General features: G+C 44.6%; 1 protein-coding gene across 6 annotated transcripts in view; it reads left to right on the plus strand.

Moving 5' to 3' along the window:
- Window positions 1-27,295, plus strand: part of LOC109894597 (connector enhancer of kinase suppressor of ras 3) — a 90,378-nt gene continuing 63,083 nt past the window's right edge. For 2 of the 6 annotated variants that reach the window (XM_031829060.1, XM_031829063.1), the window contains exons 1-2: window positions 563-883; window positions 23,410-23,573. In XM_031829060.1, coding sequence (XP_031684920.1) covers window positions 823-883; window positions 23,410-23,573 — 225 coding nt within the window. In that variant the 5' untranslated portion in view covers window positions 563-822. Of the gene's footprint in view, window positions 253-562; window positions 884-23,409; window positions 23,574-27,295 lie in introns of those variants that run through there. The other 4 variants (XM_031829062.1, XM_031829061.1, XM_020488199.2 and 1 more) reach the window with 4 other exon arrangements.

Genomic DNA, 27,295 nt, shown 5'->3' on the forward strand with positions numbered 1-27,295 from the left:
CAATGGACGTGTGGAAGAGGGACATTTAATTTGTTATTTTATATGGCCTGAAGAAGGGACAGGTTATGCTGTTCCTCTTTCTGTAAAATTGCCCCGTTCGCTGATATGCTCTCAATCGCACGGTTTCAAGTCACCCATTTCTTTGTCACCAGTCTGTTAAATAACTGCTTCTAAACTGCGCTGTTCTAACGTTCTGTGAAACAATGCCTGATAAGAATGACTCTGATCGAAGTGTAGGCTACGAAAAGTAAGGTGATATGATGAAACATGGTCTATCATTTTTATGATATATTTTAAAAAGGCTAAATTACCCATAACAAATGCTATATGAAGCTGCATAGACAGAAACACACAGTAAAGAAAAGAAAAACGAACTATGCACTTCAAGAATGTACTTTTTCCCCTCAACTTTTGAATGCAATAATGTATTATTATAGTATCGTCGTTATCGGCCATAGGGCTACATTCATTATCGGTGGTCAATGTAGTAAGATATAGCCTACATATTTGTGGTGCAATGTTGTTGATTGCTCCGCCCTGTTCAGTAGTTTCAGCTGAGCGAAACTATGCAACTTGATCCCAAGCCCAGTGACGAGCTATGGGGGTTTTCACTCCTGCCTCCAACCATGTGTGATGTGATTGAGTTCCCAATCGCTGAGTGCACTGAGAATACGAGCTAGAGTGAAGAGAATCACATAGAGAAAGACAGCTGCTCTACAGAGAAGCAATGCTAGTTTTATAATACATTGACAATCGTAGACAACCGTAAGCAGTGTTTTATAGTATCAATTTCTAATTGTTGTTTTAGATCGCTTCCTGGGAATGCAAGCAATGGATCCAATAACGAAGTGGACACCAACGCAAGTTGTCGACTGGATGAAAGGTAAATTTGGATCACTTTCACACACTGCCCAATTCACAATAATTGTCCATGTTAACCGCTATCTGAAACTTGAAACAACTCAATCCGCCTCATTCGCGGACCCCTGCAATGCATTTGTTAAAGCTCATGTTTCGTAGAAACTGCCTCTATGTGCTGCCGCCAACTATCGTCGTTGTCAACTTGTTGCACAGAGAACAAAGGGAAATAATATATTGCTAATGTTTGTGAGTTTAATTTAAAAGTGTTAACACGTAACAGCTGTTTGATCTTTGACAAACACTTTGACAAACAATTATCATGACACAGGTGGACCAACGTTTCCAGACAAATTGCCTCTGGCTGTGCCTCTTGCACTGTTCTTTGAGGAGAGAACTTTTGCAATAACAGTATTAACCAAAAACAGTGCAGTTATTTTTATATATCTCTATTTGGCAAGCACAATGTGTTACAACAGTTTGTTTTACTGGAGGCACAATAGAGTTGAAGAATATAAACTGAATTAATTTAATCATAATTGTCTTAATCTCTATTAGCCATCAGACAAAATTGTTGTAACACTGGAAACCACAAACTATTTTCCTGTAATATTTGGTTAAACACACAGCACAACTCGCACAATGCTGTATTGGTACACCCAGCATATTCTTAATGTGAGAATCAAACCTGGAATGCCGGTTATGGAAATGTATGACATCACCTAAGGACTATTTTCTTTGAACTACCTGAACCCTGTCATAGCATTGGCATGCAAAGTGACTCTGCTACTACTGTCATGAGAAGTATCGTCAGTCACAGATATGCAGCAACACTCCCCTATATGAAACATCATAGCAGGATAGAAGTGCCTCTTGTGAATAGTCTTTATGTCAAAAGAAACAGCATCTGAAATGTTGTTTGATATATCCTAGGGCCTTCATTTTCCAGAGTAAAGTTATTTGATAGTTCCTACATATTTCATTGCCCTAGACTGAAAATCCACATCCGTCTACTCTTCAGTAGTTGCTGAATGATGCAAACCTGGTGTGTAGGCCTTCTAGTGTTCCTGTTCAGTGCCTGTGTGTAGATAGATGTGCTAAAGGGATTGTTTGGGGTTACCCTGTGTGCCCAGTGGATGGAGGGACAATTTGTTCAGTAGACAGGCCCTACTCGTCAGTCTTCACACTGGCTATCTGACTCGGCAGTTCTCTATTGGAGGGTCTTACCACTGGCTCTGTTCACTGGACTGCCATAAGACAGCCTCTGTGCCTAAAATGACAACAGGCCATTGGTGCTTCACATGCAGTATAAACTCAGCAAACACCAATGCTGCCTGTGCTAATCGTCCTAAGGTTGTTTTCTTCGGAGGGATCATGGTTACTTTTGTGTGTGTTGGGTCAAAAGTCGTTGGTTGTCTTCATTTTATGAAGCTGATTAGTAATGGTCCATTAATCTACACTGAACAACACTATAAACACATGTAAAGTGTTGGTTTCATGAGCTGAAATAAAAGATCCCACCAGAAATGTCACATATGCACAAAAAGCTTATTTCTCTCCAATTTTGTGCGCACATTTGTTTACATCCCTGTTTGTGAGCATTTCTCCTTTGCTAAGATAATCCATCCACCTGACAGGTGTGGCATATCAAGAAGCTGATTAAACAGCATGATCATTATTCAGATTCACCTTGTTCTGGGGATAATTTGCAGTTATTACATAACACTATCCCACAGATGTCGCTCAAGTTGAGGGAGTCTGCAATTGGCATGCTGACTCAGGAATGTCCACCAGAGCTGTTGTCAGATCATTTATTTTCTCTACCATAAGCCGCCTCCAACATCCTTTCAGAGAATTTGTTAGTATGTCCAACTGGCCTCACAACCACAGACAACATGCATGGCATCGTGTGGGCGAGCGGTTTGCTGATGTCAAAGTTGTGAACAGAGTGCCCCATGTTGGTGGAGTTATGGTATGGGCAGGCATAAGCTATGGACAATGAACACAATTGCATTTTATCGGCGGCAATTTGAATGCACAGAGATACTGTGACGAGACCCTGAGGCCCATTGTTGTGCCATTCATCCACCGCCATCACTTCATTTTTCAGCATAATGCACGTCCCCATGTCGCAAGGATCTGTACACAATTCCTGGAAGCTGAAAATGTCCCAGCCTGCATACTCACCAGACATGTCAACCATTGAGCATGTTTGGGATACTCTAGATTGACATGTACGACAGCTTGAACCAGTTCCTGCTAATATCCAGCAACTTAACACAGCCATTGAAGAGGAGTGGGACAACATTCCGCAGTACACAATCAACAACCTGACCAACTCTCTGCAACGGAGATGTATGAGGCAAACAGTTTTCTGATCCACGCCTCTACCTTTTTAAGGTATCTGTGATACATAGATCTGTGATATACAGATGCATATCTGTATTCCCAGTCATATTAAAGCCATAGATTAGATATAACTTCCGGCGCCGACAGAGATGGCCGCCTCGCTTCGCGTTCCTAGGAAACTATGCAGTTTTGTTTTTTTACGTGTTATTTCTTACATTAGTACCCCAGGTCATCTTAGGTTTCATTACATACAGTCGAGAAGAACTACTGAATATAAGATCAGCGTCAACTCACCATCAGTACGACCAAGAATATGTTTTTCGCGACGCAGATCCTGTGTTCTGCCTTACAAACAGGACAACGAAGTGGATCCTATGCAGCGACCCAAAAAAACGACTCAGAAAAAGAGGGAAACGAGGCGGTCTTCTGGTCAGACTCCGGAGACGGGCACACCGTGCACCACTCCCTAGCATTCTTCTCGCCAATGTCCAGTCTCTTGACAACAAGGTTGATGAAATCCGAGCAAGGGTAGCATTCCAGAGGGACATCAGAGACTGTAACGTTCTTTGCTTCACGGAAACATGGCTCACTGGAGAGACGCTATCCGAGGCGGTGCAGCCAACGGGTTTCTCCACGCATCGCGCCGACAGAAACAAACATCTTTCTGGTAAGAAGAGGGGTGGGGGCGTATGCCTTATGGCCAACGTGACATGGTGTGATGAAAGAAACATACAGGAACTCAAATCCTTCTGTTCACCTGATTTTAGAATTCCTCACAATCAAATGTAGACCGCATTATCTACCAAGAGAATTCTCTTCGATTATAATCACAGCCGTATATATCCCCCCCCCAAGCAGACACATCGATGGCTCTGAACGAACTTTATTTAACTCTCTGCAAACTGGAAACGATTTATCCGGAGGCTGCATTCATTGTAGCTGGGGATTTTAACAAGGCTAATCTGAAAACAAGACTCCCTAAATTTTATCAGCAAATCGATTGCGCAACCAGGGGTGGAAAGACCATGGATCATTGTTACTCTAACTTCCGCGACGCATATAAGGCCCTGCCCCGCCCCCCTTTCGGAAAAGCTGACCACGACTCCATTTTGTTGATCCCTGCCTACAGACAGAAACTAAAACGAGGCTCCCACGCTGAGGTCTGTCCAACGCTGGTCCGACCAAGCTGACTCCACACTCCAAGACTGCTTCCATCACGTGGACTGGGAGATGTTTCGTATTGCATCAGATAACAATATTGACGAATACGCTGATTCGGTGTGTGAGTTCATTAGAACGTGTTTTGAAGATGTCGTTCCCATAGCAACGATTAAAACATTCCCTAACCAGAAACCGTGGATTGATGGCAGCATTCGTGTGAAACTGAAAGCGCGAACCACTGCTTTTAATCAGGGCAAGGTGTCTGGTAACATGACCGAATACAAACAGTGCAGCTATTCCCTCCGCAAGGCTATCAAACAAGCTAAGCGCCAGTACAGAGATAAAGTAGAATCTCAATTCAACGGCTCAGACACAAGAGGCATGTGGCAGGGTCTACAGTCAATCACGGATTACAGGAAGAAATCCAGCTTGCCTACCCTCCAAGCTCGTCATCAAGCTCGAGACCCTGGGTCTCGACCCCGCCCTGTGCAACTGGGTACTGGACTTCCTGACGGGCCGCCCCCAGGTGGTGAGGGTAGGCAACAACATCTCCTCCCCGCTGATCCTCAACACTGGGGCCCCACAAGGGTGCGTTCTGAGCCCTCTCCTGTACTCCCTGTTCACCCACGACTGCGTGGCCACGCACGCCTCCAACTCAATCATCAAGTTTGCGGACGACACAACAGTGGTAGGCTTGATTACCAACAACGACGAGACGGCCTACAGGGAGGAGGTGAGGGCCCTCGGAGTGTGGTGTCAGGAAAATAACCTCACACTCAACGTCAACAAAACTAAGGAGATGATTGTGGACTTCAGGAAACAGCAGAGGGAACACCCCCCTATCCACATCGATGGAACAGTAGTGGAGAGGGTAGCAAGTTTTAAGTTCCTCGGCATACACATCACAGACAAACTGAATTGGTCCACTCACACAGACAGCATCGTGAAGAAGGCGCAGCAGCGCCTCTTCAACCTCAGGAGGCTGAAGAAATTCGGCTTGTCACCAAAAGCACTCACAAACTTCTACAGATGCACAATCGAGAGCATCCTGCCGGGCTGTATCACCGCCTGGTACGGCAACTGCACCGCCCTCAACCGTAAGGCTCTCCAGAGGGTAGTGAGGTCTGCACAACGCATCACCGGGGGCAAACTACCTGCCCTCCAGGACACCTACACCACCCGACGCTACAGGAAGGCCATAAAGATCATCAAGGACATCAACCACCCGAGCCACTACCTGTTCACCCCGCTATCATCCAGAAGGCGAGGTCAGTACAGGTGCATCAAAGCTGGGACCGAGAGACTGAAAAACAGCTTCTATCTCAAGGCCATCAGACTGTTAAACAGCCACCACTAACATTGAGTGGCTGCTGCCAACACACTGACTCAACTCCAGCCACTTTAATAATGGGAATTGATGGGAAATGATGTAAATATATCACTAGCCACTTTAAACAATGCTACCTTATATAATGTTACTTACCCTACATTATTCATCTCATATCCATACGTATATACTGTACTCTATATCATCTACTGCATCCTTATGTAATACATGTATCACTAGCCACTTTAACTATGCCACTTTGTTTACATACTCATCTCATATGTATATACTGTACTCGATATCATCTACTGTATCTTGCCTATGCTGCTCTGTACCATCACTCATTCATATATCCTTATGTACATATTCTTTATCCCCTTACACTGTGTATAAGACAGTAGTTTTTTGGAATTGTTAGTTAGATTACTTGTTCGTTATTACTGCATTGACGGAACTAGAAGCACAAGCATTTCGCTACACTCGCATTAACATCTGCTAACCATGTGTATGTGACAAATAAAATTTGATTTGATTTGATGCCATGGGTTATGTGTGTAGGCCTACCCATGTTAGCGCGTTGTATACAAAAATACAGTTAAACATCATACACAATGAGGGCTAATGAATGTATTTAAATTGACTGATTTCCTTATATGAACTGTAACACAGTAAAATATTTGAAATTGTTGCAATTAAAAATATTTTAAATATTTGAAATTAATAAATATATATATATATATATATTGCTCCAAAAAATAAAGGGAACACTTAAACAACACAGTGTAACTCCAAGTCAATCACACTTCTGTGAAATCAAACTGTCTACTTAGGAAGCAACACTGGTTGACAATACATTTCACATGCTGTTGTGCAAATGGAATAGACAACAGGTGGAAATTATAGGCAATTAGCAAGACACCCCCAATAAAGGAGTGGTTCTGCAGTTGGTGACAACAGACCACTTCTTAGTTCCTGTGCTTCCTGGCTGATGTTTTGGTCACTTTTGAATGCTGGCGGTGCTTTCACTCTAGTGGTAGCATGAGACGGAGTCTACAACCCACACAAGTGGCTCAGGTAGTGCAGCTCATCCAGGATGGCACATCAATGCGAGCTGTGGCAAGAAGGTTTGCTGTGTCTGTCAGCGTAGTGTCCAGAGCATGGAGGCGCTACCAGGAGACAGGCCAGTACATCAGGAGACACGGAGGAGGCCAACCCAGCAGCAGGACCGCTACCTCCGCCTTTGTGCAAGGAGGAGCAGGAGGAGCACTGCCAGAGCCCTGCAAAATGACCTCCAGTAGGTCACAAATGTGCATGTCTGCTCACCTCCATGAGGGTGGTATGAGGGCCCGACATCCACAGGTGGGGGTTGTGCTTACAGCCCAACACTGTGCAGGACGTTTGGCATTTGCCAGAGAACACCAAGATTGGCAAATTCGCCACAGGCGCCCTGTGCTCTTCACAGATGAAAGCAGATTCACATTGAGCAAATGTGACAGTCTGGAGATGCCGTGGAGAACGTTCTGCTGCCTGCAACATCCTCCAGCATGACCGGTTTGGCGGTGGGTCAGTCATGGTGTGGGGTGGCATTTCTTTGGGGGGGGCCGCACAGCCCTCCATGTGCTTACCAGAGGGTACCTAATGGCAGTCAGGCTACGAGATGAGATCCTCAGACCCCTTGTGAGACCATATGCTGGTGCGGTTGGTCCTGGGTTCCTCCTAATGCAAGACAATGCTAGACCTCATGTGGCTGGAGTGTGTTAGCAGTTCCTGCAAGAGGAAGGCATTGATGCTATGGACTGGCCCGCCCGTTCCCCAGACCTGAATCCAATTTAGCACATCTGGGACATCATGTCTCGCTCCATCCACCAACGCCACGTTGCACCACAGACTGTCCAGGAGTTGGCGGATGCTTTAGTCCAGGTCTGGGAGGAGATCCCTCAGGAGACCATCGCCCACCTCATCAGGAGCATGCCCAGGCGTTGTAGGGAGGTCATACAGGCACGTGGAGGCCACACACACTACTGAGCCTCATTTTGACTTGTTTTAAGGACATTACATCAAAGTTGGATCAGCCTGTAGTGTGGTTTTCCACTTTAATTTTGAGTGTGACTCCAAATCCAGACCTCCATGGGTTGATAAATTTGATTTCCATTGATCATTTTTGTGTGATTTTTGTTGTCAGCACATGTAAAGAAAAAAGTATTTAATAAGAATATTTCATTCATTCAGATCTAGGATGTGTTATTTTAGTGTTCCCTTTATTGTGAAAGGTCAGTTAAATCTCTGAATTTAACATTATTTTTGACTGGATGTCCTGCAGCACCTTTCTCACCAGGTCTTCAAGTAGACTATCCTACTATGCACTAATATTGTGAAATTCACTTTAATACATTTATATATTTTTATATTTTCCTTTGCAATTGTTCCCAATAACACTAGCAGGACCACACTGGGTGTTGAAGTTGATGGCAGACTAGTCATTTCCCAAATATAATCTTGAATCCATTCACATTACATTTAAGAAATTTAGCAGACACTCTTATCCAGAGGGACTTACAGGAGCGGTTAAGTGCCTTGCTCATGGGCACATCGACAGATTTTTCACCTAGTCTGCTCGGGGATTCTAACCAGCGACATTTGGGTTACTAGCCCAATGCTCTTAACCACTAGTCTACCTGCTGCTCCTAATGCCCAGACTGAGGAGAGCTAGTGCTGATCAGAGAATGTTTAGTCCAAATCTCAGCTGAGTAGTTTCACACTTACAAACTTACTCTATTTTTTATCCTCCTACTCACAGCAGAGTCTACCAGGTTTGCTCAGGCATTCCAAATATGCAATCACAACTACTGTTCAAGTTGGTGAGTAAGAAGAGGCTTTCATAGTAATGTGAGTTTTACTGACTTTAGTTTAAGAAAGACATCAGCAATATAGTGTTACAGTATGTCTGACGTTTTCAGTGTTTGACAATAGAATACTCCAATCAAAGACTCTTGCAAGCTGACTGTTGTAATTGGTGTGAGAAATGTAGCGACAGGTTTGTTCTTAAGCAACAACAACAACCTGTTGGTGGACCACGATTAGAGAGCAGATGATCTAGTGGCCTACATCCGTCCCAATGTGGTCACAGGATGGAAGTGTCAAAAATCAGGACTGTACCAGCCAGAGGAGGAGGGTGTCATTTTTTAGAATAGCACTGACATGCCAAATTGGTGTTGTGTGTGTGTGTACTTTAGTGTGACGTGCCCAGTGGCTTTGCCTCTGGAGGATGTCCGAGGCCTTATCTTGTGAGGTGTTGGCATTGATCTTCATGATCCTTATCAGGCAATTGCCGGGTGGCGGTGTGAACAGACTCAGAACAGAGCTTATTGAGCCATGTGCCTCTCTCGACCACATACGATAATGCCTCTCGACCACACACGATAATGCCTCTCGACCACACACGACAATGCCTCTCGACCACACACGATAATGCCTCTCGACCACACACGATAATGCCCCTCTCTACCACACATAATGCCTCTCTCTACCACACATGATAATGCCCCTCTACCACACATGATAATGCCCCTCTACCACACATGATAATGCCCCTCTCTACCACACATAATGCCTCTCTCTACCACACATGATAATGCCCCTCTACCACACATGATAATGCCCCTCTCTACCACACATAATGCCCCTCTCTACCACACATGATAATGCCCCTCTACCACACATGATAATGCCCCTCTACCACACATGATAATGCCCCTCTACCACACATGATAATGCCCCTCTCTACCACACACAATGCCTCTCTCTACCACACATGATAATGCCCCTCTACCACACATGATAATGCCCCTCTCTACCACACATAATGCCTATCTCTCGCTCTTCTGTACCAGCATGGCTACATAAAAAAAAAAGTCCTCACAATGACCTAGGCTTTATGTAATAACCTGCATCGACTATATATACAGCCAGTAGAGAAGCATGTGTTCATTTGAACTAAACTGGGCTAAATACCACAGGACTGCCCCCCCCCCCCCTCCATACACCAGGGTCCATCTTCAAAGAAGGAAGTAAAGAATGAGGCAGGTTATTCCATGGAAATCGTTAAGATAACTAATTTTGGCAGAAACGAATGTCCAGTAATCCTCTCATTCTCCTTTTTAGGGTGGACCTATTGTAATCTGTTGATCTAGAGATATGTGTAACTTCCCTTTTTTTTAAAGGCTTTAGACTTCAGGGAAGCTGTGTAAGAGGATTCTCCCTGAGGGACAGGAACCTGAAAGTGATGGCAGTGGTTTCGCCCTGCCTGTCCTGTTTCTGACAAGCCCATGTGTTAACCTGATGTGGAAGAGCTTGCAATATGGGGACTTCTCAATCAGTCACCAATAGATTATATTTCTCCATTGTCCAGTTTGTTGTGTGCAACAGTATTGGGTTGGTGGTTAGGCCAAAGATTTTAATTAGAACGTACACAATGAAGACTATATTGTGTGAGAGGCTCATAAAAGGTTCCAAACTGTAAACCAGAATTGGTTGATGCTCATTTTATAATGCTTTGGAAGGTTAGAGGGGGTCACCTTCCTTGTGCCTCTGTCAAACTGGGCAGGGCAGTTAGCTTTTCATTCAAATCCCAATGTGAATTGCAAATCTCCCAGATCATCTGAGCTTAGTGGTGCTTCTAGAGGTTTGGCCCCAGTCTGCCCTAAGAGCATTGGCCTCTGAAACACACAGAGCTTAACATTGTGGGAATAATCGCAACCTTAGGTGGCACTGCTCTGGGCACAGATGGGTCACTGCAGCCATAGTGGCTAACTGCCCATGCAGAGAGCTGTGAGAGAGATGGTGTACCTCAACTTCGGAATCGTATGAGTGATATTCCTGGACTGTTGTAATGGGAATGGTTGGTATTTATTTTGACCTCACCGTAGAAAGTCTATGTTAACGACATGTTTTGTATAGGCATGATTTTGCTGCGCCAGACAATTTCCACGTTGTGGGCGAACTCTTAAGTTGCAAACAATTGTCGTGGTCTTTGCTCGTTCCTCGTGACTAGGTCTGCCGATTTTGAAGTACCACTACGTACTGTCGTAGGCTCCGACAAAGTTCCGTCAGACATTTTGAGCCTTTATGGTGTAGCCGGTGTTAGGAATCTGACGTACAGTGCGGGCAGGCCTGTAAGGCCTCAAAATGCTCACTACCGTGGTGGTGTTGGTACTATTAAAGCACTATGGAGTGAACTATGCTCTAACAGCCACTGGATATGACAGGAATGTGTTCTGCTACTGGACCGAACTACTGCCTCTGTGAATCAGCAGTGAAAACAAGCATGATGTCCTTTTATGCACTTATGCTACCAGTTTCATTTTTTTAAAGGATTTAAATGCCTGAGCTAGAATGACTGTTCAGCCTCTCTCGGTTAAGAACACACTTCCTATACACATGCAAGTCTTCTCATTCCGCCATAACCTGTTGGTGTTAGCCCATTTATCTTAGGTGCTCTCATGCTAAAACAAAATGAACACGTTGAATAATTGAGAAATTTAGTTCTAAAATAGGCGTAAACAGTCATTCTTTCTCCACGGTTGTATGTAATGTTTAACAGCATGTTAAAGGGGCAGTCTGCTTTTGCTTCATCCATTGAAGTCAAACTGTCAGACCATCAGAACCTAAAATATAAGCTGGTTTCACTCCAATCTTTGTAAACAAAGGAAATGTAAATAAACACTAAAGCCTCAACATGGTTAAACCTGTCATTTTGATATCATGGATGGTCAGTCATTGCATCCATAGCTCTGTCTATGAATTTGAAAGTGATTTACATTTCTCCAGCCCCATCTCTCTGCTTTTTACCGAAACAGGGGTGGGGAGATGCTTGGTTATTTTTTAAATTGCTGATTACTGCTTTAAGGGCATATAGGCACGTCTACATTCTACCAAACACAGGCAGTAACCTGTAACAGTAACCTAGAGATTGCATTCCTCAGGTTGGTTGACATTAACCTATGTAATGTCTGCCTTTGTAGTATCGCATGTAATGTATTACTGCTCAAACTACTGGTATCTCCCATCTCAAGGAAAATAGTGCCATTTTCAGTGGTCCAACACAATCCTATAGCTAGGACTCTTTTCACCTCGTTTTACCTCTGTTTGTAATTTTAGAACAATTTCCAGTCAACAGTACATTTTATGTTGACAGAATTTCTGTGGGTTAAAATGACAGTAACTCGGTCAGTCACTCTTATTCACGACAGTATTGGGTGACGCGGAACAGGAAATTAACAGGGTGTGTTTTGTGGTGAAAAAGGATTGCTGTGTGTCTGTCCTGCCGTCACAAGGAACTACTCAATCATTCATGATTTATGAGAGTATATTTCTTTGTGTCACTAACATATCATAAGAGATCCAGAAACACATTATTTTGTGTGTGTGTGTGTGTCAGAGGGAGAGAGAGAGAGACAGGTAGGTCATTAACATGGCAGAGTAGGAGTCTGTGGTGCGTCTCTGCCTTTCAGTGGGATAGCTGTCTGCGTCGTGCCCTGTGGGTGTCACACTGGCTGGTCACGCTGTCGCTCACAGATGACATCCCACTGAAGATGACTCACCTTCAGTCTCTCCCACACGGAGAACAGGATCGACTCATCTCAACGCCCCGCTCTCTTTTGAACTCGTTCTCTCTGTTCCACAGGATCTGAGTGCTAGCTGCGGGGGATTCCTATTGCGTAGTTTCTATTCAGCTGTAATGTACAGCATGTAATCTGAGGAAGAGAACATTTGGGTGGCTGCGAAATCTCAATGAAAGCAGTACAACCATTGTGGTGTGTTGATTCTCAGCTTGTTGTGTGTATGTATGTCCTGTGTGTGCTGACGACTTAATGGTCTTCAGTGGGAGGGACGACAGAGTAAAGTTACTCAATCTCTTTGACCCTTGTCTCCTTCCCTGACCTGGATGCGTGTAGGCTGTAAATCTTTCTAAACGGAATGTCCGTTCTCCTCCACCCCCCCCCCATCTCAAGTCTCCAACTCCCCACCAGACCCGTTATCATGGCTACGCTCCCGTTGTTTGTTTACCGGGCCCAGCCGTGGTTGAGGGCTGCGCTGGCAGTCATTGTGAGTGTTTGGGACCGGCACAAAGAGCAGGGTTACTGCTAAAGCCTGGTTTAGCTGAGAGAATGCACATCGTGGGTAAAAACAAATAGTGTATGTGCCTGGGCCAAGCGGGAGGCAGGCCTGCCCGATTATGGGGAGGTCAGAAATGGGATGCCTGGTTCATTTTTAGATTTGGACAAGGAAATACTCTCTTCGCTTGGCAGTTAATGGCAGATCTTTTTTCTGGTCCTTTCTGACTGTTTAACAGCCTGTTAGAACTGAACTAAAAGCCAGATTTGGAGGTTTGGAAAGTTGTGTACTCTCTTTGTTCCCCTTCAGAGAATCTTAAAGGTAGTCCCATGACATCCCTGTTAAACTGGCCAGGCCACCATGATCATACACCTGACATGAGGAGTGAAGATCACTCACTCACTACACAGCCAGTCTATTTCTGTCTATAAATAAAGGTCACTCACTATACTGTACAGGCAGTCTGTCTATTGTCTATAAATAAGGGGCAGGAGTGTTTCCTGGTCAGCTCTCTTTTTACATGGCTGGGCATGATAGAACACCATGTCTCATCCCAGCAAGGCAGAGGAAACCTATCTCTGTGACGACTGAAGAGACATCCTCAGCGAAGAATACTACATATGTTTTAGCCTGGCTATATAGTGACAGTATAGGTGCCTTTTTGGGGGGGTGGGGGGTTTGAGTGAAGTTGACTTAAGATGGTTTTTCAGATGACTTTGGCAAGCTCTGGGAGGTGTGTTACAATTGCACAAAGACTTTGTTAAAAACAATCGTCCCAGGACAAACAAACAACATTATAAGCATGGAGAAAGCTGGGGCGTGGTGGAGTGACAGGGAATTTCTGCCATTTTTGTGGCCCTTTGTTACTCTCTTTAGTGGTTGTTTACGTGCGAGGTAATGAGCAGCGTGGCTAGCTAGCTGGCTGGCTGCAGTGTTTAGTAGGCGGGAGAGGTAGTTCTAGAACCACAGCATTACTCACAGCTCCTGCTCCAGTCCGAGACCCAGACCTCACTGAATAAGAATGCCCATAGAAGTCATTCTGCGCATTGACGTGTATGACCTCTGATTGTTGTACACAAGCTTATGCAGGGGCAGCCTCTCTGAGCTGTGAGAAAGGACTTCATTGGATCTCCATTACAGGAAGAAACTCAGCAACCCATAACTGGTCTTTCCGTTTATGTCCTGTTGAAACGTGGATGTGACTGACGCGTTTGGTGCTTGGGAACTCAGCCAGGAGTGACTGTCAGAGTTTGAGCCTGTGGCTCTTTCTGTTGTTCACTCCCCTTGGTGTAGTTCTCTATCGTTCCATCTTTGTCACATGCCTGCAGGTCAGCAAGTATATCCACAGGTCAAAACTCCCCTTTTCTATCACAGCCCTAGAATCCAACCTCCTTGACCTCTGTCAGTGTCTCGCCATCTTATCTGCTGAGTGAGGTATCCCCAGTGTGACTGGAGCCTGCATGGGGAGTAGGGCCAGGATGAGGTTGTGTTTATCTTACCACACGACATGAGTGTGATCTCTGCGCCGTCATCGTCCATCTCCCCTCGACAGACGGGGCTTTTTTTTTGTCACTCTCCTTAAGACATTTATCATGTTGGAGAACCAGGTTAAAAGTGTTATCTTTGTTCAAGATAAGCCCTGCAAGGCAAAAAAACACTTTGTTAAACTTAGGACCGTACACAAATAGCCTACAGAAACACACCAATGGATTAACTGATGAGGGCACACATTTGCTTTTTGTGATGGTAACTTCTAAGCTTACAGACCGTAAACAGGATGGGCCATAATGTGAAATTGTACTCTTGGATAAAGTCCTCCCCAAAAACATTCTTTATAGGCCAGGGGGCATAGCTTATAGATAGATACTCAATGTGCACAGTTGGTTAGATGCTCAGTGAGGATGGTACTGTTGCACAACTGTCCCTTTCACACTAGCTACTGTCTTGTGTATGGGCTTTGTTTTGCTCATGTGAAGTAAAGTCCTGCATCAGAGGAAGGCTTAGCACTTTTCTTAAAGTTTTTTTTCTAATTACAACCCAGGCTGCCCAGAGCCATTGTGCTGGAATGTTGGAATTCCCACAATGGCACGCCTCCTGAGAACAATGGCTATTCCTCTGATTCCCCACAGGTTTGCTGGGTTAAATAAAATGGGGAGAGTTACAGTGGCACTGCTATTGTACGCCCAGCAGCTTTCCCGTTGTCCAGCCCAGGCAGGGTAGGACCAGGGAGGAGACAACAAGGGGACAGATGGCCAGAGCCCCCCTGGAAAACAGTGAGGAGAGGCAGGGCTTTTTCTGTGGGAGGTGAAAGACTGTTCTCTCTCATGTAATCAAACCCCTGAGAACCCAAGCTAAGCCTACCAGAGTATCACCAGGCTTGGTGGCGGATGTGAGCCTGGCGTTGGGAGGAGTGCAAGGAGGAGGGCTATGTGCATGCAAGTGGACGTGCACCAGTGTGTTTATATACTGTTGTAAGGAACAGATGTGCATGTCATCCTAAATCTGCAGCACATAATCAATTATGTAGGATTAACCGGTATTTTGATCAAGGTCTGCTTCAGATAAGAAAAAGACGTAGTGTTCTCTTGTAATAGAACCCACAATCTAAGGCATTTGGATTTCATTGTAAAGCAAATAACCTTACACATGATATCTGCTTCCAAAAGTGTTGCAGTAGTATACTAGCGAGTCTACATGCTGTGGGGCTCTGTGCAGCCTTTTTCTTCTATACTTGTTAGCATTTCCAGTGTCTGACTCGCTTGATTATTCTTTGATTCTCCATGGACTGTCATGTTCTGGCTTCTGAAAGGAAACCTGCTGTTTTTAGTGCTTCAGTAAGGATGTGAACCAGGAATGTTAGGATTATCACAGAACTAGCCAGGCTGTTGGCTGCCAAAATGACAGTGTTTACATGGCCAAAAACTTGTGCTTAGAGCCTTAAAGGGATACATTGAGATTTTGTCGATGAGGCCCTTTTATCTACTTCCCCAGAGTCAGATGAACTTGTGGATACCAAGTGTATGTCTCTGTGTCCAGTATAAAGGACATTTAGAGGTAGTTTGAGTGAATGCTAACTAGTGTTACCCGTAGACTTCCAGCCATTGCGCTAACGCTAGTTAGCAACTTCCTTCAAAATGCACGCAGACATAAAAATGGTATCCACGAGTTCATCAATTGCCCAAATCTCTAAGTATCCCTTTAAGAATGCCTTATATTTACATTTTAGCCATTTAGCAGCTCTTATCCAAAGCAACTTACCCCCCCCCCCCATGCTCTACCAACTGAGCCACACAGGACTTTCAGTGGAATCCAGATCCGTTTCTAAAGTCCAAACTGAGCCTCAACCTCTCGGCTTTTTCCCAGCTGTCCAGAATCATGCCCGTCTGTGTCAACTCCTGTCACTTCTGGACTGAAGCTGTTTTGTTGACAACCTGTTGTACATAGTTCCAGGTCCAAATGACTGGATGTAGTGGGTGACAGCAGGACCTGCACAGTAACAGCAGGTGCCCGTCCATCCTGCCCCCTGCACCAGAGTGGGTGGGGTAATGATAGACTGTGGGCATCAGGCTTGGTTACTCATCCCCCATATTGTGAAAATAGATCACTCAGTCTAATTGCTTTGAAACGGAACTTCCTCCTATTATGTTACATTGAAAACACACTTGGCTTCAACCATATGTTTGGCCTCTCGTGTAATGAGTCAATTGGATTGTTGGCACTAATACATACACACTAATGTTCAAAGTAGGAGAAACTTGGGTTAGTGAGACAGAATTAGTCAGTTTATGCATGTTGCTTCTCACTTCATCTCAGCTTTTGCATTTAAGTGTGTTCATTTCAGGATGGCAGTAAAGCATTTCTAAAGCATTTGAGCCTGGTTACCCCTTTGAAGAGCTTTCACATACTCTGAAAAGACACCCCCACTCATCTCCTTCGTCATTTCACAATGTGACATCCAACCTCCCTCAATTGTTTTTATGTCCTTAATGGAAATTGAAATTGATAGTTGTATGTGTGTGTGTTGAAAAAGGGCATATTTTCTTCTGGTTGTGGCAAGGGTACAGGCCAGAGAACATGGGAAAGGGTGATAAACTAGTCAGTTGTGCAACTGAATGCCTTCAACTGAAATGTGTTTCTGCATTTTAACCCTGTGGAACAGTGGGTTAACAGCCTTGGTCAGGGGCAGAAAACCGATTTTTTTTTTTTTTTGTACCTGAAGCCTCTGGGAACAAATGCTGTGTGACTCCTATGGGAGAAATCCACTATGTCTTGTATGACTATAGGGATAGTGCTGTGTGTGGTTCCAATGGGAATAATGGAATCTGACTGGGGGAACCCATGTTCCCACCAGGGTTTCCAGTAGGAACATTTGGCAATGTGACTGACAAAATTTTCTTATGTAAGGCTTGTTCATCGAGAGAGCTTATTTTACAATGATCCCATGAAATGAGGCCTGCGCCATGCATTTATGAAAGCACTTTTATCCAAAGTTCAAATTTATATCGCACTTAAAAAAAAAAAAAGTTTTTACTGTTCTGAATGATGATAAATGTTCTGTTTATTGTCATTGAACTATCGTGGGGTTGTGACTCATGTTGTGTAATATACGTGTCTTATTGATAACTCTGGTTCCTACGATAGGCAGTTGGCTGCCTAGTGATTGCAACGTAACTCTCCGATGTGAATAGTTAGCAATGAATTTTGTTTCCAAGTGCTACTGAATAAGCTTAACTGAAATGCACTAATTGTGCATGATGCACATCATTACTCTACTCTAGTCTATCGATCCATTCCAAATCTTTCTACCCTACATGACACGGGCGGCATATGTTTATCTTCCCTAGGGTGGCAGCAGAACTGCTTGGACTGGGCCCGACCCACACAATTTGCCTCTAAGTTACTTCCGTTTCCGGTGGACCTTGGCCTGCTCAGTGACCCGCTGCTGTTGGGAAGTCAAAATGATCCAACCACTTGGAGCAGCTCGATGCACATCAGCCTTGTTACTTTGTCTTCGAGAAGGCGCCATCTTGAGGCAGTCTGTTTTGGAGAAGGAATCGCCTCTCGGCAGTCACACTGACAACGGGGATGGTCAACACAGTCTTTGGCAATTTTGCTTAGCCGGGGTACACTTGGATGAAGTCCATTATGAGGAACTCGCGTATTTTGCATGAGTAAAAATAGAAACCCACTAATACTTGAGGATTTATTAGCCTATGAAGTAGCCCATATTTGGAGTTGGAGCACATCGACTGGTATTTACATCAATGAAGAAAAAGCATTATTTTGATATGGATTTCCTTTCTTCCGGGCAATATACCCGGCAACATTTTAATATTTATCGGCTTTAAAACATTTTTACTGGCTAGAAGCCGGCATCTACCAGTACCCACTCTTTCCCCAGCAGGATCCGCTGTTAGTCCCATTAGAGGGGATGCCCCCCCCCCCCACACACACAGGCTGTTTGAAGTGGCAGACTAGTTCACACTGTCCATGACCATGATCCAGGATTCCAAATTCAAGGCAGTGCTCTTAGAGGGATTTTGGAGGCATTTCATTTGAAAAATTAGGGAACAACACAAACAAATCAACCAATTTCTATATTGGTGTAACAAAAGTTCTCCTTTGGGAAGTTTAATTTTTTTTGTCTACCCAAAGCTTTGTAATCGGCTCTTACATGGGCTGTTCAGGAGAGGTTAATCTGTTTAAATCTAGAATCCTTAGTTGCTACATACATTTTTGTACTTATGAATAAATTACATACCCATTGATTTTGAAGAATATAACTTATAAATTCCCCATGAGCTTAGTTCAACTGTCATACCCCATCAGAACCCAAAATATATATGCTTGTTTTACGCCAATGTTTGTCAACAATGTAATGTAAACAAACAGCCTTTGAACATGGTTAAAGCTATCCTTTTGATATCATGGATAGTCAGACCAACAGATGAAAGGATTATATATGCATTTGAGTGTTATCATTTTCTCCAGGCCCATCCCTCAGCTTTTTACCAAAACAGAGGTGGGAAGACCGCTTTGTTATTGATTCAACTAAGGATTCTAGCTTTAAGGATGGGAAGGAAAACGGCCACTGTCTGAGCCAGAGCAGGCCTGGTAACCTAAACCTCAAGCTTGCCTTCCCCTCTACCCTTCTTTACTCATCCGTGGAGATATTCCGCAGAAGGATGGAATCATTCCACAGGAAATGCCTTTTAACACGGCGAGGGTAATGCAGGAAGGAGAAACCTTAGCCCATGGTTTCCATCCTTTTTGTTTCTCTTTAATCCCATTACCAGCGGCTGGCCCAGTCAGAGGCGTTGTCTGGGTTTGTGTTGGGCTGGGTTCAGTCCGCCCGCCAACACGGCAGCACAGCGCTCGCTGGGACCCACTCATACTCTCCTCCACTGGGTCCATGAAGTGAGTTCCCTCTGTGCTGCCTGAACCCGGTTAATCTAAAGGGTTAAGCCAGAACTGTCAAGTCTGCCCTGGGAATTCTCAACATAGGAATGGGGAAGATGTTTAGACAGTAAATGTACTTGACTGGTTATACTTGAGCAGTTTGATAGATTCATTTGCAGAAGCCTTGCAGACTTTCCCTAAACATTTTTGTGTTTTATATGTTGTTAAAAATGCAATAAAGCACAGCTAATGGTATATTAAAGAGATTCTTCTGCACATTTGTGGTATTTTGTTTTTTTGTGTAAGACTTGGCTGTTCCGAGTTGTTGGGTTTGAATGTAGGTCTAATGTCAATGTAATTGTTTCTATCAATGTACAGAATGTGTTTGTGTGTGTGGTTGCAAAGTGGACAGTCCTTCACAGCAGCATGCACACACTACTCTTGCTGCAATCCAGTATATGTGATTGGCACAGCAGCCTCTGTGGTCAGTCTTGGGAGCCCGTGTCTGTCTCTCTGCCAGACAGATTAATAGTCTGCTCTGGTATCTGTAACCGGATCTCCTGCAGCACTGAACCATTCAATACGCTGACACACACACACACTTTGCCTTAGCAACAGCACTCCATACACACACACATTGATTGTCACACAGGCATAAATATGAGGTGCCATTCATAAAATTGGCCCCTGACCACTGAACACACCCTGTCTGCACACACATATGCTCTACATACACTATATGTAGTATATTCCTATACGGAGTGTGGTTATTATGGCTGCAGTTTAGACTGGAAAGAATGCTAGAATCCAAAGTGCTCTGTGTGTGTGTGTTGTGCAGCTGACAGGCCATTCAGGGGACCAGGGCTCAGGGCCTTAGCTCTGCAGCTGCCCCTCTCTGTGCCCTCTTTGATAAGCAAGATGGTGTTTCCTCCCTTCCTCTCTGGCCCATGCCTCCTCTCCCACACACAGGCCTGTTCTTCACTCTGTTGTCAGTCACAACACTGCTTACCGGCCCAAATGAGAGGGGGTTGTGATTGTTGCAGTCAGGTTTTATTTAGAACAAGAAGCATTTTTGTTTGGCTCTAAGGGAGACTTATTTGCTGGAGCTGTTTTTTGTCCCCCCCCCCCCCCCCCCCCGAAATAATTTTAATTACACGTCACATGTTTTATTATCTAAAGCACTCCACATTACCCACACAGACATCGGCGAAGAGTACTTGTGACGATTATCATAATGTCATCCGTCACTTAATCTAAATGCATGTCTATATGAAGAACCAGACATTGATTATGGAACAGTTTGAGCAGCACATTTTGTTATTGTAATTTATAATGTGGGTTAGCACAGTTGTGCTTTGTTTCTGATCTGAACATGGGTGTATTGTAATGCTTGGCTTTTGATGTTAATTGGTCAGAGGCATGATGGCCTAGTGGTTAGAGTGTTGGACTAGTAACCGAAAGGTTGCAAGATCGAATCCGCGAGCTGACAAGGTAAAAATCAGTCGTTCTGCCTCTGAACAGGCAGTTAACCCACTGTTCCTAGGCCGTCATTGAAAATAAGAATTTGATCTTGACTGACATGCCTAGTTAAATAAAGATTATAACATTTTTTTTTTTTAAAGTAGCCCTATTTTTAAATCCTGTAATTTCATGGTTAGAGCCGAGGACAGAGTAAGGTCAGCATGCTGCCGAGTTAACCCAGGCCTCAACAATGCCTGATTTCTTTTAAATACTCTTTGATTCAGTTCAGGTTTGATCTATTGTTCTATGTCCAGTTTCTTTTCTTGTTATATATATATTATACGTTTCGCTGGCATTATTCCACACATTCAAATAAAAAGCCTCACTGGGCAAGAAACATCTATTGCCGCCTCACTGTAAAATCCATCCGCTGGGTCAATCTCACAGGCCTGTAAAATATGAACCACGTTTCGTTGGTCCAATTGATCCAGCTGAGACCTTACTAAGTGTCACTGTAATGTAGTATGGATTTCCTATCCTTTAGTGGGCAGAATGGCTGGTATTGTGATCGTTACAACTCATCCAACAGTGTAGGGATTTGAATAGTAGACGAGACATTCTCCAACTGTAATCAGACACGAGAGCCATCTTGTTTAACTGGCCAAACAGTCTTCAGTCAGGTTTAACCTCTTCTGTTTATGGTGTGTTTATCTTGAGGATAGATCTGATGCACCTGTTTTTCTCTCTGCTGTTGGATTGTGTACACACAGCCTCCTGTATGTTGTCCGGTGTCAAGTCCGCAATTAGAACTGGGCTTGTCAATACAAGGCTGTTGCGTCTTTACAGGGATTAATGAGGTGTCTCAAACGAGGAATCGGTACTGAATGCTATAGGGAGCCAGGAGGCCTGCATCAAAGCAGGATTAATGAGGAATCGGTACTGAAAGCTATAGGGAGCCAGGAGGCCTGCATCAAAGCAGGATTAATGAGGAATCGGTACTGAAAGCTATAGGGAGCCAGGAGGCCTGCATCAAAGCAGGATTAATGAGGAATCGGTACTGAATGCTATAGGGAGCCAGGAGGCCTGCATCAAAGCAGGATTAATGAGGAATCGGTACTGAAAGCTATAGGGAGCCAGGAGGCCTGCATCAAAGCAGGATTAATGAGGAATCGGTACTGAATGCTATAGGGAGCCAGGAGGCCTGCATCAAAGCAGGATTAATGAGGAATCGGTACTGAAAGCTATAGGGAGCCAGGAGGCCTGCATCAAAGCAGGATTAATGAGGAATCGGTACTGACTGCTATAGGGAGCCAGGAGGCCTGCATCAAAGCAGGATTAATGAGGAATCGGTACTGAAAGCTATAGGGAGCCAGGAGGCCTGCATCAAAGCAGGATTAATGAGGAATCGGTACTGAATGCTATAGGGAGCCAGGAGGCCTGCATCAAAGCAGGATTAATGAGGAATCGGTACTGAATGCTATAGGGAGCCAGGAGGCCTGCATCAAAGCAGGATTAATGAGGAATCGGTACTGAATGCTATAGGGAGCCAGGAGGCCTGCATCAAAGCAGGATTAATTGCTTTACTAATTTCTCATTATCTTTTGAGTCTTTCCACACGAAAAGGTCTTCCTTAAAGGCAACGTTCCCTCAGCATCAAATCTCAGTTTTGCTCAGCGCAAATTTGAACGTTGTGAAAATTCTGTGCAACTTTGTGTTTACTGTGTTTTAGCACTGGTCAAGTGGCTATTTGATCATAATGTAGGCCTACCATTAAAAAAACTATGTTGAAGATGCTTCAAACATTTTAACATGGAAATAGCTGTTCTATCATTCAGCCTACAGTAGCAGCCAGTGTGTGCAGTTGAATGTAGGCCTACATTCCAATTAAACTTTTGAAGCATGCATGCAGGGCTTGAAATTAACTGGTTTATCCACTTGTCCCTAAGACAAGGTGACTGGAAATGGTTGTTTGACGCAAGAAACCACTCTACAAAATATGCATTATTTATTTCCATACCAATATTAGAGAATCAGGCAAATTATGCTACCCTCTTTCCATTGGCTACTTAGCTTATTCAACCCTGTCTCAAAATACAACACTACAAATGGAGCAAAGCTCTTTACCTGACTCTTTTCAAACATGTCTAGAAATGCACACATTTTGTGCTCTTGTAGGAAGCAATCACTCCCCTATTGCTGACTACAAATGATCGATCTCCGCTAATAAGTCCCTAAATAGCAAATTATATGAACACGTACAAATGTGCACACGTTGCTCCATGTAGCTCTCGCTTTGATCTCAAAACAAGAGCATCGACTCATAACCGCTCATGCTGTAAAAACAGTCCAGTTCAAAGTGAAAGGCACAGATCCATATGTGGCAATGGTCTATTTGCATATAGGCCTACTGCAGCTCAGATTGGTTATGGCGCACCTGTCTGTGTAGAGGTTGGGTCTGTCAATACAATAGAATCCTACTCCGGTGCGTTCTGCCTAGAACAGAATTTCTTGCTTAGTTAGTTTTGTTTCAGTATGTTGCATGGAAAATAACTAATATTGTGTTGAATCGATCACAATTCCCACAGTAAAATAAAAGTTGATAGTGTTCATGAACGGGGAAAACTCTAAAGTTAAGTGAAGTTCAATCTCTTGCTTCTGTGCACGGGCTGTTTAGAGGGATTATTGCTGTAGGTGATCTTTGTCTAATCAATGGATTCTCCCCCCCCCCCCCCCCCCCCCAGGGCTGGATGACAGCCTGCAGCAGTATGTAGCTAACTTTGAGCAGGAGAAAATCAGTGGGGAGCAGCTGCTGAAGATCTCCCATCAGGACCTGGAGGAGCTGGGTGTGGCCCGCATTGGACACCAGGAGCTGGTGCTGGAGGCTGTCGACCTGCTCTGTGCTCTGGTATGGGGTGCTCACACCACATCTTTCTCTCTCTGCCCCCCCCCCCCCCCCCGGCATGTCAATAGGTTGTTTCTAGTTTAAGATAAAACAGATGGTGGGACCATGAACTTGCTGGTTGTTTAATGAGTCTCATGGAGCTTAGGTCATCAGCCCTGCTGCCACCCTGCTCTCGCAGTGCTAGCGTGTGTTTGAAATATGCCCAGAATATAGTTGGCAGCCAACAGATCCAGTGTTGCAGAACCTCTCATTTCCCACAGAGCTCAATGGGATGTGGAACACTGCTCCAGGATATTAGAGTAGGAAACACTATCAGTTTCACTCCAGAGATGGAGTCAAATCAGGCTGTATGGGTCCCAGGTCTGGTGTGGTGGTTGAATGTGAGCTGATGATTAGTAGTGCATTTACATTTTAGCAGACGCTCTTGTCCAGAGAGACTTACAATTAGTAAACATTCCCACAGATAGGGAGGCAGGACATGAAGTGGCGAAATGGGTTAGTGTGCTCGCTTTTGGTCTCTCAGTTTCTCTCCCTCTCTTTCTCTCTTACACACACACACACACACATGCAGAGAGAAATGTCAGGTCAGCTGTACATTCCCAGTGCACTCCCGGCCTTGGCCTCTTGTCTCTTACCCCAGTGGTTCATGGGAATGGACTTACAGCCTACTAGCTGGGCTGGGATCTGACTGGGAGATGGGCCGTCCATCAGAAGAGCTGCCAGGTGAAGAGTTATGGTCAACACTGTTGTATTAAAGCTCCTAGAGAGGAGAGGGAGAGACCAAAAGACTGGGATAGAGCCTCTCTTAAAACACAACCTGGTTCTGTTTGTCTGATCTTTTCAAACAGATGGGATTGATTTGGGTTTTTATCGCTTCCTGTGTCATATAAGCCCAGATTGAGGTCTTGAGTTTTTATCAGTGTCAGCGTTCTTTTGTCAAATCCTTATGCTCCTTTTAAATTAGCTCACATCAATGATTTGTCCTCTATCAAGTTCCTAAAAAGAGCATATCCATTTAGATTTTATCCTCACTGATCTTATTTATTCTATAAAGAAGGAAGTTCAGTAGACCAACAGGTTACTGTGCCCAAACCGATCTAATTTAGCAGGCACTGGCCCACCATCTAAATGCCTGAGGGGCCTAGTGTGGTTTAGAAAGGTCTTGTGGGAGTGTGTGCTGGTCTGTGGTTAGACACCAGTCGTGTTCGTGCCCTTTAACATCTGATCCTGGTTAGTTTGCTCCTGGTTAGTTTGCTCCCAATGTTTGAGATTCAAATGAGGAGATTAACCTCAGCATGGTAGCTGCCAGTCTGAGTGTCCTGAGCCCCATGTCTGTGTCCATCTGTGAGACCCTTATCCTGGGATGGACCTCTGAAGTCTGGGGTTCACTGATTCATCATCTCTCGGGAATATTCCAAGGGAAGTATTGTTGGATAGTGTCTGAGCATCCCTTTCTGGAGACGGTGATGGCAGCTTGAATAGATCACACCCTGGGCGGTAACGTTTCTGTGGTTATAGGGAATGGATGGACACGTGGAAACGGTTATTCTTATTACAGGGGTGAGAGGGTATGTCTAATGGTTTGATTAATCTGTGTGTCCTACCTTATTTACCATACCGTACATCCTGCATCTCTTCCTCTGCTCAGGGTAATTGGGCCCAGATTTCTGCTCATCCCCTGCAATTTACTGAAGCCTCATAGTTTTCTCTTGATGGGCTTCATAAACTTAACCCGTGCTCCCTTGTTTCTCCAGTGTGTGTTTGTTAGCTTTACTGTCTTCCCCCAATGCAGGGCCTCTGTTATTTCTCGTAATAAATTGAAAGTCTGTTGGGAGAGGATAGTTATGTTATGGACGACAGAGAGGATGTTTAGTCGGACTTTGTTTGGAATGCCTGGAACTGCTCTCACACCTGTGATTGAAGAACCCTGGGTAAACGTGATGATCTGCTGTGGCTCTCCTTATTAATAGGGATGGGAATTTTAAATAATTTCACTATTACAGTAATATGCATTTTTTTCAGATATCTGGATAGTCTAAATGCATTTTTTTTATTAAAAAAATTGTTCAATGGAACTTGCTCGCGTGACTCAGGAGAGGCTTGTTTCAACAGAGATGGGTGGGGAAGGGGTGCAATGGGGATACCTTGTCAGTTGTACAACTGAATGCATTCAACTGAAATGTCTTCCGCATTTAACCCAATCCCTCTGAATCAGAGAGGTGCGGGGCTCTGCCTTAATCGAAATCCACGTCATTGGTGACCGGGAAACATTGGGTTAGCTGCCTTGCTCATGGCAGAATGAGAGATTTTTACCTTGTCAGCTTGGGGATTCGATCCAGCAACCTTTCGGATACTGGCCCAATGCTCCTACCCTCCTGGCTACCTGTCACCCTCTCTCTCTCTCTCTCTCTCTCTCTCTCTCTCTCTCTCTCTCTTTCGGGCCGGAGTGTCTGACACAGAGAGGGAGAAAGTAGCCAAACTGACTCACGCAAGTTAGAAACTCATCTGGTAGTGTCTTTCTTGAATAACCGTGCCCATCCCTACTTTATTAACATAGAGGCCTCTCTCTCATTGGCCCCAGGAGAGGTCATGGCTTATGACGGGAACACACAGCCGACAAATACTAGACCCCCTCACTTTGGCAGCCAATTCCCCCCTCATTAGTGTCTCTCTGCTGTGGGGTCAAACGGTTCAAATCCAACTCTTCTCTTTGTGGTCACACCGTCCTTTCAGGGTAGACAGGATACCCCCTGTATCGGTCATGTAGCCATTGAATAGATGATCAGGAGATGAGATGCTCTGAACCTTCTCTTTTTCTGTTGAATACTCTTGGAGAGCATGCGCTTACGTCAGTGCTGTGTATTTGTTTTCATCTCATAAATGAGTAGTACCTTGTATGACACGTGTCTTAGCTTGACTCTCAGAGTTCCTCCCCCTCAGCCAGACGTTAGACAGACTCACATACTCCGATTAAAGCGCACACCAGCCAAAAGCCATCCGAGCAAACTAGTCTCTGTAGACCGACGAAGGACATGTTGATTAATGAAACAGGGACTCTCGTTAAAACCATGATGACTTCTGCAGAGACCCATCTTGAAACCCAACACCTCTGATTGTCTTTGGAAACCAAAGACATCCAGCTCACCGGAGAAAAGCCCAACTATTGTCTCCCAGAGCCATGGAATAGATATTCAAGGCGCAGCAGCCAAGTAGTGTGTGGAAACTGCTATGATTGGTGTTTTATTGTCCACTGTGGGCTTGTCCCCTAGAGGTGCGTACCTATCTCCTCAGGAGCAGAAAACCGATGTGGGCCCCCACCTGGCAACAGCCTCCTGTCTGTGGTTGAGAGTTGTGGGAACGCCCTTCTTGGGCCATGTTCCTCTGGTCGTGTCAGGTGATGCGTCTCGTTGGGCCCATGTGGTGAGGGGCAGGAAGAACCTGTTGCGATAGCCCTCCTCGGGTCTCCTGAGAACACTTGTTCATGTCAGGATACAGGACCTATCTGGAGGTCCAAGCAGATCCTGCTCACAACAGTCACTTTGAAATGGAGTGAATTTGATTTAAAACGCCCATTATTTACCTGGTCCCTGTTCTTATAAGTTGCTACAGCTATGGAACAAAGAGGTGTTGAACATCTGCCTACCAGTCAGAGCTGGTGTTTTCTGTGTGTTATTGGCTCACTAATGACACAGCCAGCAGTGCTGTTTGATGTTGATTGGCTCTCC

The sequence above is a fragment of the Oncorhynchus kisutch genome, linkage group LG7 (assembly GCF_002021735.2).
Source record: "Oncorhynchus kisutch isolate 150728-3 linkage group LG7, Okis_V2, whole genome shotgun sequence".
Lineage (NCBI taxonomy): Eukaryota > Metazoa > Chordata > Actinopteri > Salmoniformes > Salmonidae > Oncorhynchus > Oncorhynchus kisutch.